At 36.3% G+C, this 16,104-nt stretch overlaps 1 protein-coding gene across 1 annotated transcript in view; it reads right to left on the reverse strand.

Annotated features, from left to right (window-relative positions):
* 5-HT7 (5-hydroxytryptamine receptor 7) overlaps positions 1–16,104 on the reverse strand; it is a 119,633-nt gene that overhangs the window by 64,883 nt on the left and 38,646 nt on the right. The window contains 2 exon segments of the mRNA XM_085489275.1: positions 641–936; positions 3,832–4,191. Coding sequence (XP_085345401.1) covers positions 641–936; positions 3,832–3,969 — 434 coding nt within the window. The 5' untranslated portion in view covers positions 3,970–4,191.

The following is a 16,104-nucleotide window of genomic DNA, read 5'->3' on the forward strand; positions in this document are numbered from 1 at the left end:
ATCTTCTCTTCTAAAATAATAATTTCAATAAATTCTTATTGTATATATATATATATATATATAGTTGAATAAAAAATATAACTTTCTCTTAAGATTTCTCTATAAAATTTTTGTACGATTAAAAATATTAGGAATATGTATAAAAAACCGCGTTTACGTTAAATTTCATGTGAAATGAAATTCTATAAAATGGGAAACGAACGATCCCACGGGATGGTCGGCGCGTTAAACTTTTTAATAATGCGCGACGAACACGCGCGGGACAGTTTTCGGCGCGTCAACGTCGCTCGGGGTTGATCGCGTTTAACCGCTTTGTCTTGTGCCATCAATATTATAACCAGCGCTCGCGCTGGTTAATCACGGTTAATTAACCGAAGCTGTCGACGGCAACTAACCCTCACCGCGACGAATGAGCCGCACGTCGATTTGCTCGCCCATGATCATGCGTGTTGTATTACATTATCTTACATTCCGCGTCGTTGTGTCAGTGGGTGTACTCGGCCAGGGAACGTTAATCAACGAGGCGATTTCGATTTTCGCGAGAAGCCGAGACCCTCTCTCTTGGGGCCGTGACTCGATCCGAATAGCCGGCGGATATATCGGAGAGGAGCCGTCGATGGAAGATTAACTTGCTACTCACCGGTCCACGGATATCATGCAGAGATTGAGGATGCTGGCGGTGCAGCTGAGCACGTCGAAGCTGACCCAGAGATCGCACATGAGCTTGCCGAAGGACCAGTTGCCCGATATCTGGTATAGCAATGCCATCGGCATCACCAGAAGCGCCACGCAGAGATCGCTCACCGCCAGACTGACCAGCAGATAGTTGCACGGCTTCCGTAGCTTCCTAACGAGGAACACCGCTAAGCACACGAGGATATTGCCTATCACCGTCCCGACGATGATGCTGCCGAGTACCAGAGCGAGGGCGATTGCCTTAACACAACAAACGCATTTCTACAGAATCTCTCGCGGCATTTCTACAGAATGTCGGTATATATATATACATATAAGGGTCGGCAAAACCGCACGCAAACACGCGAGGCTCCTCTTAGTTATGTCATTTATGAGATGTTGATTTCATGTCTCTCTGAAGCTTCGGTTCGTTACGAATAAAATGGATCCGCGTATTCTTTATACGATATAAAATTTCTAATTATACGATCGCAAAATGTAAAATATTTTAAAATAAATATAATAATCTGAAAAATATTTTAATAAATAAATAATATTTAAAATACAAAATTTTTTATCATATCGCGAAATAAAATATTTTCTATAAAAATACATATCAAAATACATATCGTCAAACTTATTTCTTTCAATATAGGCAAAGCTAAAAACTTATAACTAGAAATTATTAATAATTGTGAACATTAATACTAAATTCCATCCCGCATTCGCGATTTAATTTACGTTAATTGTTATTCATTTCGCTTTTTCTATTTATTATTTTTTTAATAATCCTTTTGTGGTCTTCCATTTTTATCACGCAAAATAAAAAAAAATAATATATCTCATACTGATTTACGAAAATAAATGAGACAATTTTTATAATAATACATAAAAATGATGCTTATTACAGTGCATTATGGGAGTTGAATAAAGCTTTATATTCTCATATTAAGCATTATATATTCATCTCAAAGTGTTTTGTAAAATATAACAAAATTAATGCTCGCTACAACTGTTGGGAGAACGAGAAGATTAAAAGCAATACACATTAAATATATATGAAGTTTTTGCTTTCGAATTCGACACGATATTGCTTGTTAAATAGATAAAAGTGAGAAGCAGAGACTCTTTCATTCTGTAAGAGTGCAGTGGGAGTTAAGAGCTAATCAATTTCACAGATAGAGGCCGATAAATTCCGCAGTGTTCTGGCGCGCAGCCAATTCCACATGTTAAATATATCGCATTAATAGAAAGTGATGTATTTCCAAATAAAATTAATGGGCCGTATGATGTGTTTCGTGTGCGTGTGCGTGTATATATATGTGTGTCTTAATTTGTCGCGCGAGAATTCTCGCTTTTGCCTTTTGTATAGTGGAAATATATGTATTCTATTAATTCGCATTACGGGGAAATCGAAACAATATCCTATACAAAATGTTTGAAACTTTCCAACTATGGCTTTATTACCTTCAGAATTTGCATCAACAATTCGCATTTGCATTCCGTTGGATACTACAATGCGATGCATGCTTTATTATACTGTATGCAGTTTAATCTGGGCTTTCCGACGCCGGTATATCAATTTTGGAAACATGCGGGAAATGTTGCGTTGCAGTTTTACGTTGCAATTTTACAGCGTGTATTAAATATAGTCATATCGTACAGGTAAACGGAGGTATATGTGTGTATGCGGAAAGAAGATAGATGCATATTATGCAAATAGCAAATTGAGTTGAATGCATGATATATCAATGTTTCTAAGGAGTGAGAAATCTCCTCCAACGTTTTAACTCTCCCTTTGGACAGTCGAGCACAATTCGTAACATTTGTGGAGCACCTTACACAAAGTACGGATCGTATTTCGCGGCGAAGCTCCCGGTAATACATAGTATCGGTAAGCCTCAAGAGTAAGCTTAATCGGTTCCCGTTTCGCGCAATCTCCTAATAAGCAAGAGACGACGAAAATACGGCAATAACTTTATCGTGACACGTCGATGCAGCATTCATCGTTCCACCGGATTTGCGCAACAACTGTAGTTGACATAATGGATTACACTGTCATGCGTGCAAATTAATATGCAAATATGCTATCATGCAGAATATGTTAATGGATATATATCGCGACGTTTTTATTAATAGATCGCGAATTATGATAAATGTAACTTTATGAAATTAATATTGTGATGACGGGGGATACGGGAGAGGTCGATAATTATGTCATCTATCTCATGCATCATCAAGTAGATTTCACGTTAATTAATCATTAAATTATGAGAAGAATATGTTCAAAAATGAAAAAAAAATTAATTGGTACGTTTTATTTTACGCTAATATTTTTCGCGAAAACATTGATATATGTTGTGAAAATTAGCTGTTTATTGGAACGTTTTTGCTAGTTATTATTAAATAAATAATTGATTGAATTCGGAGAAGAAAACGTGAGATAACTTGAATACAAAAGAAATAAAATAAAATAAGTCCAATAATTTTAAGACTACAATTTTTATTATGGAACACGTAATGCGATAAAAACGAAAAATATTTAGGACATTTTATATTTATTGAAATGTGTATTTTCGTTTGCCGTCCGCTTTGTTGTCATACACATGTAACATTTTCAATCGCGAATTACTCCTAGACGCGCGAGAGAACTGTTTTCCCATAAATATTTACTTAGACTTAAAAAAGCTTTCTCTGTAAGCTAACACTAACTAAAGTAAACTGTCACACAAAGTTACAATGTTTGTCGAGATAAACGGTTAGGCAGGAACCGTTTTAAAGAATTTAAAAAATACTTATCTCTCGCGAGAATATATATATATATATATTAATGATATTCTAAATTATTAATATATTTCAAGAACACTGTGCGAAATAGTTAACATCAAATCGATAAGCTTGTCGAGTTTGCTCTTTCAGAGAATCATTTCTGGAAAATTGAATGAACCCCAATTCTGACTCGTAACGCGCCATTCTTTATTCGATTCTCTTGTTTTCCGCGCGCTCTCTTCCGGACGTTCGGAAGATTTGCTTCCGGTAATAAATGTAGCCACTCCCGCTCGCTCTTGCGCCGAGAGCACTTTTTCTCCGCCCTTTAAAAAAAAAAGACCTAATTTGTGTGGTAACTATATAGGGCTTTCGCCACGTGTCGCTTACCTGAGTGGTGGTGTAGGGTGAGTTTTTGCCAGGGAAGCTCCGAAAAAAGGATTCGTCGGTGTCGCCTTGCGTGGCGTTGCGAATCGTGAAGTTTAGAAACAGGTTGCCGTCCGTGGTGATTACGTCCTGCCCCTCCATACGACGGCCCTAGCCGGAAGTAGTCCGGAGCATCCCAAGAGCCCCCCTCGCCGACGACTACGTCATGCTCCTTCTCTCCTCTCGACCACGGGATGCCGGGCAAGTTCGCGGCGTGCATGAGAATCCTTGCCTCGATTCCGATACGGACGGACGGACGGACGGACGGACTCAGCAGCGGTTCTCCTTTATCCCGCTTAAGGTCCTGACCGACCCTTTCACCCTCTGCAAAATCACGTTCCATCCCGTGACTGACGAGCCTATCCGAGACAGACGGAGCAGGCGACGCGACATAGACAGAGCTGCTACGTGTACAAACTCGAGGATTTCGAGAGACCCTTGGCGTGTGGGGAGAGATTATTATAGACATATATATATATGTCTATAATAACATTTTTATATATATATATACATATACATATATATATACATATATATATACATATATATATATATATATATATATATGTATATATATATATATATAAATTATATATAATCGTTCACGAGAAAATATCGTTCATTTTTATTTTCGTTCTCGCGTCGTATCCTCTTTGTGATTTATTTCAGTATGTGTAATCATATCCGCTTGTCGCTATTTTATTTTAATCGATATTTTTTATTTCTAGAAAGCGGAAATCTATAGAAAGAGAATTCACGTATAATTAAAAATTGTTCAAAGCGAGAAATTGTTGTCAAAAGTCTCGTGAAAACTTTTTTTCGAATCAGTTTCTTTAGTTTGAGATAAAAATTATTTCAAGAATTTTGTGAAATTATATTGAAAATAAAGTTCTTGATCATTTCTCTCCATTAAATAATAGTGCGCCAGTTTAGCGCATATTTATTCTTATTATCGTATTTATATAAAAATAACACAGTAGATGGGATGTATCAATTTTCCATCTCAGTTTCACGGTCAAGGAAATTATAGAATCTGTTTGCGGATTTTCGTAGCAACTCTGTTAAAGCGAGACGATATACTGTAAAATGCATTACGTAGGAAATAAGGAAAATTGGTCGGTGACTGATAATAGCTCCTTGTAAATTTTCCTGGCTCTACTTGTCCCCGTCCTTTTGGCGGACCATGGCGATTCCTAGAAACCCTCGGTACAAAAGTAATGGTGCAAACGGGGGGAAAAATTCAAAAACTTGCGGACCCGTATTCGCGCAGGACGCCATTAGCGCACTTTACGGAATAGGAAGCTGTAGCAGAAGTCCCTGCTGTAATCTCGAGGCGACAGCAACGGCGGCGACGTAAATTGCTGACTTAAAACGGTTTTACAATGAAATTCTGCAGCTTTTCTCCGCTTCGTCGCGCCGAGATGAGAGAGAACGCGCGCATTATCATTACGACGGTGCTTCTCGATGGGAAACGAGAGAGAGAGAGAGAGAGAGAGTGTGTGTGTGTGTCTCGTCGTCCGCGAGTATTGATTGGAATCGACTATTTAATGGCGAGGGAGTGTTTCGAAAGTTCTCGGAGAGACCAGACGCTCTACTTCCGGGTCGGGCGTGAAATTTTGTATACGTCGTTGTAGCGTCGTCGGCGACGAAATAGTTATGGGGAGAGAATCGTGGCGGTCATTAGCGGACCTCTTCGTCGACGAGCTAATTATTACGCCGACTGGTTTATTGGATTCTGACGCTAGTTACAGCGCGGAATTATTATACCGGGCGAAGTGTCGCCATCATTTTACGTCGGACTTTCAGAATCCTAGTTGGCGACTATATAATGACTCGGTTATTCGCATCTTAATCGCGCAAAATTTATGGGTCTGGAAAGTCACGTGCAACATATATATATATATGTCAAATTAAACATTTTATAATATTTATAAACTTTTATCTCGTTGATATTTTTAATAATGCTATTATAACTTGTATCTTTATATTTCTGATATTTTATGCACACGATAGGAATACGAGACATTATATGTATCCTTGTAGAAAAGAATAGTTTTATGTCGAGCATATCTACAAGATCAGTATTCGCAAACACGAGATTATTGCTTCTTTTTAGAAATCAAACGAATTATATCGAATTATTTTATTATACCAACAATTTAAATATTTTATCTAAACCGATAACGAAAAAATTAAATACTCCAGTTGGAATCGAGCGAATTATAGACTACAATTATATAATGCTCGATGTTAAAAGGATGAAGGAAAATATAGAGCGCTTATTGTGCGGCTAATCGCTTCGGAGATTGCATGGTGAAAAATATTTTGAGATATCAAATCAAAGTGCACGCAAAGCGTGCATTAGGCGGCACTTTATGAAGTAGAAGAAACTCCTATTACGTTGACGTGCTAAGCAGTCACGTGCTCCAGTTATACATATATAACACGCCGAGATCTATGAAAACATAATTCCTTAAATTGCCCGGGCAAATCAGATTGCATCTCAGAATACGAGATTTAAATGCATATCGCGTATATATGTTTTCACAAAAAAAAAAAGAAGAAATCGGGTTACAATTTATTAAACTTTATAGCATCCTTTATAACGCTCCTTTAGCTCTCAAAGTGCTGTCGTGGCTACGTTGCATAACACACGGTCCGATAATAATTGAGAATAGTTAGGACGGAAGTTAGTTAGTAGCGATAATTAGTCGAGTGACTTTATGTTGACCTTAGCGACAATAGACCTAAGATGAACTGCGCACGTGGATAACGGTAAAGTTTTGTAATTAGCGCAGCATTACATCACTTGTGAACTTGCGTCTGACTGACTAAAATGTCTGATTGGATTTGCAATGAATTTGCGGCAAAGTTCTTTTCTAAAACGCGGAAATGGGCGAACGCGCTCTTTGAGAGCGAAGTAGAGACATTAATCTCAAAGTTTTTTTTTTTCAAATCCTCTAAATCATCGACACGTTTGTTTTTGTAAAATATATCCTTAAAGTAATTTTTCGAGTAATTCCTTAAATCTTTCCTTTCGATGATCGGAGGGGAAGCCATCGTCGTTCGTTTATCGGAAAAGTGCCGACGATCTCTTTCTTATATCCGAAATAATGAGGTCGAACGAGAGATCGCGTCATATAATTTTGCAGAGGTGAAAATGAAATCCGAACCGATAGTCGACCTATTGGCTATTTCAATCTCTCTTGAGGATTGGAAAGCCGCGCTTTTCGTTCTATTCTGAAATTGAATAAGAGAATGAACGTTGTAACAGTAATAATTTCAGTCTGTATGAATTCATCAGGAACTGGAAATATTCTTCCGACTTGGATCTGATTTAGAAGTGTATAGTAACGGCGTAGGAATGGATGCGGAATACGGTGCGAAATTATATTACGTAACCGGATTAACGGAAACAATGGCCGAAAGTGACCGTTCATCCCGTTAGAGCTAAATCACGATAAACCGCTCGTATTGTGTACATAGAATACCTGGAATAAAGATGTAAGCTTTAGTAGCGCTTTTATAGCGTTATTAAAAATATCATAGCAAAAATATCAGTGAGAAATACAATTTTGTAAATAAAATAATTAAATTGATAATTTATAACAAGCTAAAATAAGACTGGTTCCGCTATATACAATGAGAGATTTGTGGAATAAACGTCAAATATAAATAAAATTAAGTAAGGAAGCAAATGAATAAAATAGCTCGCGGATCTTTTTTATCTACGTACGTATCAAACTCGGATTTGTGAATCTCCTTTTAGCTCGTCTGTTAAAGAAGAAACAAATCAGAAACGTGCCCGACTTTTAAGAAAAGAAGAAAGAGGAAATTAAAGTGAATTCAATTTCACGCAAACTTTTTCTTGTCACTTTGCGAATCGCAATGTCCCGTTCAGTAGCAACAGCAGTGGCATGAAATTGCTCGGGCTGTCTAATATAAATGAAAAATATATAAATGAAAAATTCTAGATATATAAAGTATATACATATATTCTCGATACGCGTTCCGAATATTATTTCTCCAACACGCATACAGCGCTTTAATTTATTTGACGTGCTTTTGACGCGTAGAATTTCCATCGCGACTGCCATGAGTAATCGCCACCCGTGTGTTTGCTCATTTTTTTGTTCCGCACTGTGTGTTTTCTGAACTGTGTGTTTCCGCGCTTGTCTCAATGTTTCGGTATAAATTGTTCGTGCATGTCGCTTTACCGCTGCCGTGCAGAATGCACTCTCGTAATCGTCCACGAACTTCCCTGTGCAATCGTCCATCGGTTTCGCTCCGAAAGTGGGAAACGTGTCGACTCTCCCCGCATGATAAATTGTATCGATATCGAATGCATCGGCTATTATCTTTCGCGATTGGATATATACACAGAATGCGCATCTATCGGCGCATTTGATGGAAATGATTTTATTTCAACAAGAATGGGGAGAGAATAAAATTTTGTAAAAATCGGAAAAATAATCGACAAGCGCGCAGGATGTGGAAATATAACGCAAACGTAAATACAATTTTATATATATATATAAACAAGCGTTTAATTTAATCTTTGTCACTTTTTATATGGAGCGTTCTTTTTCTGTCTATTTTGATAAGTGCGGATCCCCGGTCTGATAACACACTGGAAAATCCGAGACATTGATTAAAAAAATAATATGTGAATCTCTCTTTTGAGCGAAAATTGTGGCGAATGATCGATTAAACCGAATGAAAACGGGGTGCATTTGTTACCGATGCGAATTTGTATGTGGCAGATCGCACGACTAATGGATCGATTTGTAATGTTATCCCTCCTGTTTCTGCTATCAATTCTCATTTAGCTTCATCATGCTCTCAATTAAACGCGGCGAAAGCGAAAAGCCGCCGACTCGTGAAAGCGCTCGGTGTCTGCTCGTTATTGTTCGTCGTGCCCACGTGATAGCGTAGATTAACGTCTCCATGTATGCATTTCCAGTAATTGATTTATTGTTTTCTGTGTTTTCGATATTTATCATGCGATTTTCCATAAATTTGCTCTCCAAATATAATCTAATTATTAATTATGCATATATATATATGTGTGTGTGTGTGTGTGTGTGTGTGTGTGTGTGTGTGTGTGTGTGTGTGTGTGTGTGTGTGTATATGAAATTTAAAGGCATTGTGATATGTTGAAAAATAAAATATAATAATTCCGCTTTAATTATTATTAACTGAATAATATTTTAATATTTTATACGATGTAAAATAATTTATTTTTTTTAATAATTTATTTTGCGTATACAACACAGAATACAAATCATAAAATATTATATAAACGTTTAAAAATAAATATACGCATTTAATGTTGATAAAAAAATTGTGCTCTTTTTTTTATTATATATTATAGGAGATCTGTAGGATTTATAGGAAGGATCTAACGGAAATTCAAACACGCATCATGCATAATGTTGAAATAATATAATATTTTTATAAAAATATATGAATAGTTCTTAAAATGAAATAAAAATACAATTATATATGAATAAATAATGGTTATCTAACCAAGTGCAATTTTTGATTATTAAGTTTATATATAAAAATTTACTTTTGACATTTTCCAACATTATTAGCGTTAGTTATCAGTGTTTTCGAGATCCTAGTTTTCACATGCTACTAAATTATAAAAGTGTCGGAATTTCCCAAATGTCCTTAAATTGCCTTATCAAAGATTCAATCACTAGCATCCACGCTCGGTAGTTTAATTGAATTTTTTCAATGATATATTTCTTCAAAAATGTATCTCCGCGCGTGCAGTATTCACGTCAAGTATATTTTTTGGGTGTAGGTACTTTATCGAAAGCGAAAAATGATCGACTTCGATATTTTGAAAAATCTTTTATTCAAACATTCTAAACGTTCTTTGCAATCAAATATAGGTATATATCAACAATGTCACGAATGAGTAGAAAATTAAAAATAAATGATAATATTGATATTTAAAATCCAAATTAGATACCTATATAAAAACATAAAAAATAAAAGATTTGAGGCAAATAAAAATAAATCAATGTTATAAATATGAAGGAAGATATAGTGTTTCAACTTTTCTCGCTCGCTCTTGGATAAAAGCTCATATTTCACTCGATGTAAAATATTGTTTGTTCAAGTTGTTCGCGCAATCGCGCCGTGTGGCGAGAACGAACGAATTTACGGGAAAGCGTCGTAAAGTAAATGCCGACGAGAATCGCTCTCGGAAAAATTATACACGTGAACGATGTGGAAAAGAATGGCGGGCGGATATGGAAGGTATCGGCATGCATCGGCCATTCGTCAATTTGTGATCAATCGTTCGGAATGACGCGCATCGGCATCGATACATATACCTGCAGTGCGCAAAAAATGCGATCAGTAGAGAAATTGACGGATTGACTAGGCGAGTGGATATCTAGCTATACGGTATTACGGCCAATTTAATTACCGTGCGTCCTCCCGCGCACGATTCCGCGTAGAATTCCGCTCGATCGAAGCTAGAGCCGTTCCCGATATCTCTCCCTCTTAATCGTCCGTAGAGCGAGATTTTTCCCGAAATTTTCACGAGAGCGTGAAATTATTTAAAAAAATCATTTCCCGCGATCACGTGGAATCCCAGGGATTTCCGTCTCTCTTTCGCGCGTCCCATTTTCATCGGCGAATTCGCTCTCTCGAGGATTTTCCGTGATATTTCGCGAACGATTTCGAGTTACACGTACGTCAGTCACGAATCCGTGGCGTGATTTTCGGACGTTGAACCGCTTTCCGTATTTTGCCGATATTTATGTAAGGCCGGCGGTACGCGCTATATTTGTGAAAGAGTCGTCTGGTCGCGGGAGATTATACTTACATTGTAATTGAAATATCGCGTTTTACTTCTCGATCTCTCTAATGATTCTTTCCCGATGCGGAGTAATGGCAAATGTACTTATCGGTTTTTCGGGCTTGCGAAAATAAGAGAGACGCAAAAGTGCAGTGGAAATGGCGAACCTTAAGGTGAAAGAGGGATAGGGGAGAAAGCTTCGTAGCAGGCAGATTACAAGGAAAATCTCTTCGTTGTCAAAAGACAGGGTGGGCTTAACAACCGGGTGAATACAGAGTGCTCCGAGACTGAGGTTAATATCGTACTTTGACAGGGAAATGCAAATTCCGGCTGATCCTTTTCTAACATATCTTACACAGACGATTGTGTTGTGCTTCTTTACTATACGAAGATTAGGGTAGGTAGAGGGCAGATTAGAAAGAAAAAGAGAGAAAGAGAGGAAAGAAAAGTAAAAAGGAATAAGCAAAAGTGGAAAAGAGAAAAAGGGCGTTAAAGTAAAATTGGATATAGCAACCTTTTGCGGCGGCTTTGTCGAGAGATAATAAAACCCAACGAGAGGGAGAGAGAGAATGAAATAAGCTACGATCGAAGTGTATGGATCCTATGAGAAATTGTACGGTTCTCTATCGTAAAAAAGACACAAGACGTCTGTATATGTGTGTGTATTATTATTTCGTTCAATTTTCTATTAAATTGGTTACGTTTGCGCGCGCGACCAGAATATCGATATGACGAATATATAATTTTCCGTTGAATTTTTATCGCGGTCACGCGAGATTGAGCTCTCGTATACCATTCACTTTGCATTTTGTTGTTCCGTTTATACCGTCATTATATGATATGTAATTTTGTAAGATCGATGAAGTCTCGTGGCGCCCTTTGAAATAATATAAAATCCATTTATCTCAAAAGAGGAAAAAGACTAATATATATATATATAGTTATACATATAGATATGCACACATACACATAAAATAATATATAAAATTTTATTTAATTCTCTCTTCAGATTTTTATACAATGCATATTAATTTCATACACTCGATAGGTCGTTTGTGGACATTATTATATCTCGTCATTAAATTTTATTATGTATATGGAGATTTATAAACTTTTTACAAAAAGGAGCATTGATTTTTCCGCATCATCGATTTTCATAAAACTCGACGAGGCGTTAAATGAACTGTGCGATTGCGCACTTAATTCAGGTAAATATTTTCCCGCAACGCTGAATTTGTTCTTTCGTAACATTGCGATAGTAATATGCGCATCAACGAACTCTAGGGTATATAAAGAGGAATGTTGTTTTAGATTCTCATTTCTTCCTCTTTGGAATAAATTCTTTTTAATAAATCAATCGGAAATGCCATTTATTTGATCACAGCATTCTCATCGGACACAAAAGAGAAAGAGAGAAAGAGAAATGTATTTCTGAAGTCTCAATAACCTTCCTGGAATTGAAATCATTTATTCTAGGTTTTGCCATATAAATTGAGAATGCGTCACGAGATATAAATGTTGCCCAAGTCTCTTCTCAATTCTGGTGCAGCTAAATAGAATTAAGCTTGTTTTAGTGCCTCTGATTTTCCCTCTTCCCCGTCTGTATATTAATAAAATAACCTATATTAATAAGCTCTAAGCTTAAATATTGCAGAGAGACTGAATACACTCGTTGGATATATCTTTGTAGAGTGGCGAGAAATCTGATGGCAGATCGGTCTTTCTTTTCGTAAATGTTTTTAACAAAGGAACTTGCGCAAACTTGATCGATGCACTCGTTTGTTTGTCCGCAAATACGGTAGATGTACGCGTGTTTACCGTTGACACGGATATGTATCAGGATTCCCGACAGGACGGAAAAGTTGAGCTTGGTATTTTTTTTTACGCGAGAGAGAAAGAGAGAGAAGAGAACACGCTTGACTAAATACAAACGCGACAATGTTAATCCTTAAGCAAAATCTTTTGCTTGGATAAACAATCGTCTCGTATGCTGCAGAACAAAATCCTTTGATTTGTCAAGCGAAATACGCTAAACGCGAAAAGATGTCTTGTTAAGTATTATTTACGAGTTTTTCTCCTCAAAATCTTAATACGAGTATATCAAATATAGATAATAAAAATTAACTATACAATACATATAACAAAAAAGCTTTTCCGCTGAATATAATTGAAGTGAGATTTCATTCAAATTAAATTTAATTCAAATTAATGATACGCGTGCAACAAAGAGAATCTTCTAATAAAATTTTCCGTTGAATAGAGACATAATTGTATTGATTTCTTGAGGCTAAATAAATGACGTCGGAATTAAGAGAGAGTGTCTACCGTGATAATGTTGCTCGTCTCATCGTTAGGGGTGAGAATGTTTTCGCTAGGCAGACAAAAGTTTCGCGGGCGTCGTCCACTTGTCGCCACACATAAGCGCTACACTTACCCGACAAGTGCTAAGCAAGGATTTAGTGCCCGCGGCGAAAGCGCTGTGTTGAAACTTCGCACTTTACGAACGTTTACAGTTCGCCCTTCCACCCTTTTGTCTTAATAATAACAAAGTAGAATGGGTCTCTAAAATTTTAACTTTACGAGCGGGATCAGACCGTGAGTAAATCGTTTATACATGTACCAAGTTCCTCGTTTTAAATTACAACTAACTCCGTCGCGGTTGTACGACATTTATATCAACATGCATTTATTTACAGGTATAGTTTAATAATCAAGTAACTTTGCTAATTAATTCTCATCTATATATTTTTTATATTTTATACTCTACATTATACTATATATGTATATGTATAAAATATAGAATTTAATATTACATTTATATACACATTTATATCAACATGCATTTATTTACAGGTATAGTTTAATAATCAAGTAACTTTGCTAATTAATTCTCATCTATATATTTTTTATATTTTATACTCTATATTATACTATATATGTATATGTATAAAATATAGAATTTTGTAATATACATATTACATATAATTATCTAATGAGTAATTAATTTGTATTTCAAAATATTTATGTAATTTAATATTCCGTGGGTATACAGAGTTTCCGATAACCGTCTCTCGTGTGCAAATAAAGCGAATATCAAGAAAAGTCCGTTTTACGATCTTCGCGCTAATTAAGAAGAAATTAATGAAATATATATAAATTTTCGATTATTGTAAAACAATATTTCCGTTTGCAAATGTTACATGAACTTTACATGTTGTTGTTATTTCTTTAATAACATGCGTTGTTAGTTTTTGAAAATTTAGAGAGAGATTTTTGATTGCGTTATTAAATACTCATATTAATCACGCGTATCGCGAAACAGAGTAACTACGAGAGAAGACTGCTGCGCGAGATCAGATCTCTGGTGTTTTATCGCAGAAATTTGCAATTGTATCTGTAAATTGGATTTCGGTTTTATTGCTCCGTAGGGCAGCTCTATAAGCGCGAGATGGACGTTCGATGGCTTGTCCTCTCTCGTATCTCTCACCTCGGCGCGCAACAGATTCATTTATATTGTTCAAATTTCCCGTATTCGTTTTATTGCGCGATCAGTCAAACGGCGAGACCGAACGGGATGTTGACAACAGCTCTATTGTGCGGCTCGATCGATTATTACTAAATATACATATTTGACACTTTATTGCATATAGTCACATTAGAGTTATTTATTTCCGAGTAATTGCTAATATTCATAGATTTTTATAATAGTTACATATAATTATATTATTTATATATATTGTAAATTATTTTAAACAAGATAGAAAAAACTGTTCACAAAAATCTTGAACTGTTTTTATAGCAACATCTTACAAGTATAGTTTATTTTATCGATACGTTTTATAGGTAAATTTATTAATTTGCACGCATTTGCGTCTATTTTATGTTTGTACTTCGATGAACGATTTCGAGGAGCGATTCGCGCGGCAAGTAATAAAACGAATATACACTCCGATCTCCACTATAGCGATGGCTCGTCCAGGAGTCTCGAAATTGCAACTCGTATCCGGGCAGGATGATTCTGGATTGCCTTTCGCAGCGTGGTGACGAAATTTTCGACCTTCGCTCACGTCGACGAGCGATTTATATTGAAACGACCCGCTTGGTGCCAGGTGGTGGAAGGTGTTAAATTCAATCGCGCGTAGAGAACACAGGCGACTGATCGGGAGTGTGTGTATTTGCGAACAATATATATATGAAAAAGTTTCTTTTTATTTACTCTTTTTATAACGTATGTGTTATAAAATTCGATTAAGCGACACGTGCGTACACGCGCTACGTTTTGCGCAAAAATGGCCTTTCGTCGAAAGCTTTGATAAATCTCCCTTCCCTTCCCCCTCTTGCCCCTTTATTTACGTCGAAAATTGCGAAGGGTCTTCGCGCTAAAACGCGAATCGCTGCGATCAATCCTCCTGGGACGAAGTAATCCCCTGCAAGTATAGATTCTTGAAACGTAAATTGGTAGGTAGGTATATACATATATACCATATATACTTTTATATATATATATATATATATATATATATATATATATTTGACTCGACGGTTCTTCAGGAGTAATCTTCCCTAGGATCTCTTGCTCGCCGCTCCATTTTTCGAATATTCTATACGTCTCTGACGTCATGTGAGGACCGATCTTCTCGTCGCGTTCCCGGTGCTATGTATCTTTCAAACGAGATCACGTATGCCTAGACGGGCCATTTTCTCGAATCTCTTCCATCAAGTGGGATCACTGTGCGGCACCTTTCCTGCCAAGCTCGTCTCTTCTTTCTTTCGGTCTTAGAGAGTCTTGTCTACCGTGTCGGGCAGGTCGGGTTTTCATCTCGCGCTACGGCACTCTAAACTTAATACAGACATCTCTAGCTTACGCGGTACACTGAATAAGACATTGCCGCGAGTTATGATACTTATTACTCCTTACGAAACTTTTTCCGCCGAATTTTCTCTTATTTGCGTTTTTAGGGGAAACGAGACGAGAGCATTGTGATATTATAAGCTGATGTGATTATTTTTAATTTTATCCGGAAGACGTTTTTCTGTCTTTAGAAAATGCTTGATGTGCATTCAAAAGATGTGATGCACACACATGCAACTTTTACATATTTTTTTTCTTATTATATGTATAGACGGAAGAGGGTAAGATAGAAATGAAAATTTGAAATAAATTACCCATACACATACATACAAACGCGCATGAAAGAAATATTTCTCCTATTTTAGATTAAAAATTTATTAAATAATTTATATATAATAATTTAATATTAAAAAAAAGGTTTGTATATGTTTATCACATCTTATTTGAAACACTTATAATCAGTTAATTTTGCGAATTAGAAATAAATTGTTTAAATATATTTTCCATTAGAGACGTCAAATATATAATAATCGAAATAATTATTTCTCTCATTATATGAATTAAA

The sequence above is a fragment of the Nylanderia fulva genome, unplaced genomic scaffold, assembly GCF_048542155.1.
Source record: "Nylanderia fulva isolate GAGA-0341 unplaced genomic scaffold, ASM4854215v1 Scaffold8, whole genome shotgun sequence".
Classification (NCBI taxonomy): Eukaryota; Metazoa; Arthropoda; class Insecta; order Hymenoptera; family Formicidae; genus Nylanderia; species Nylanderia fulva.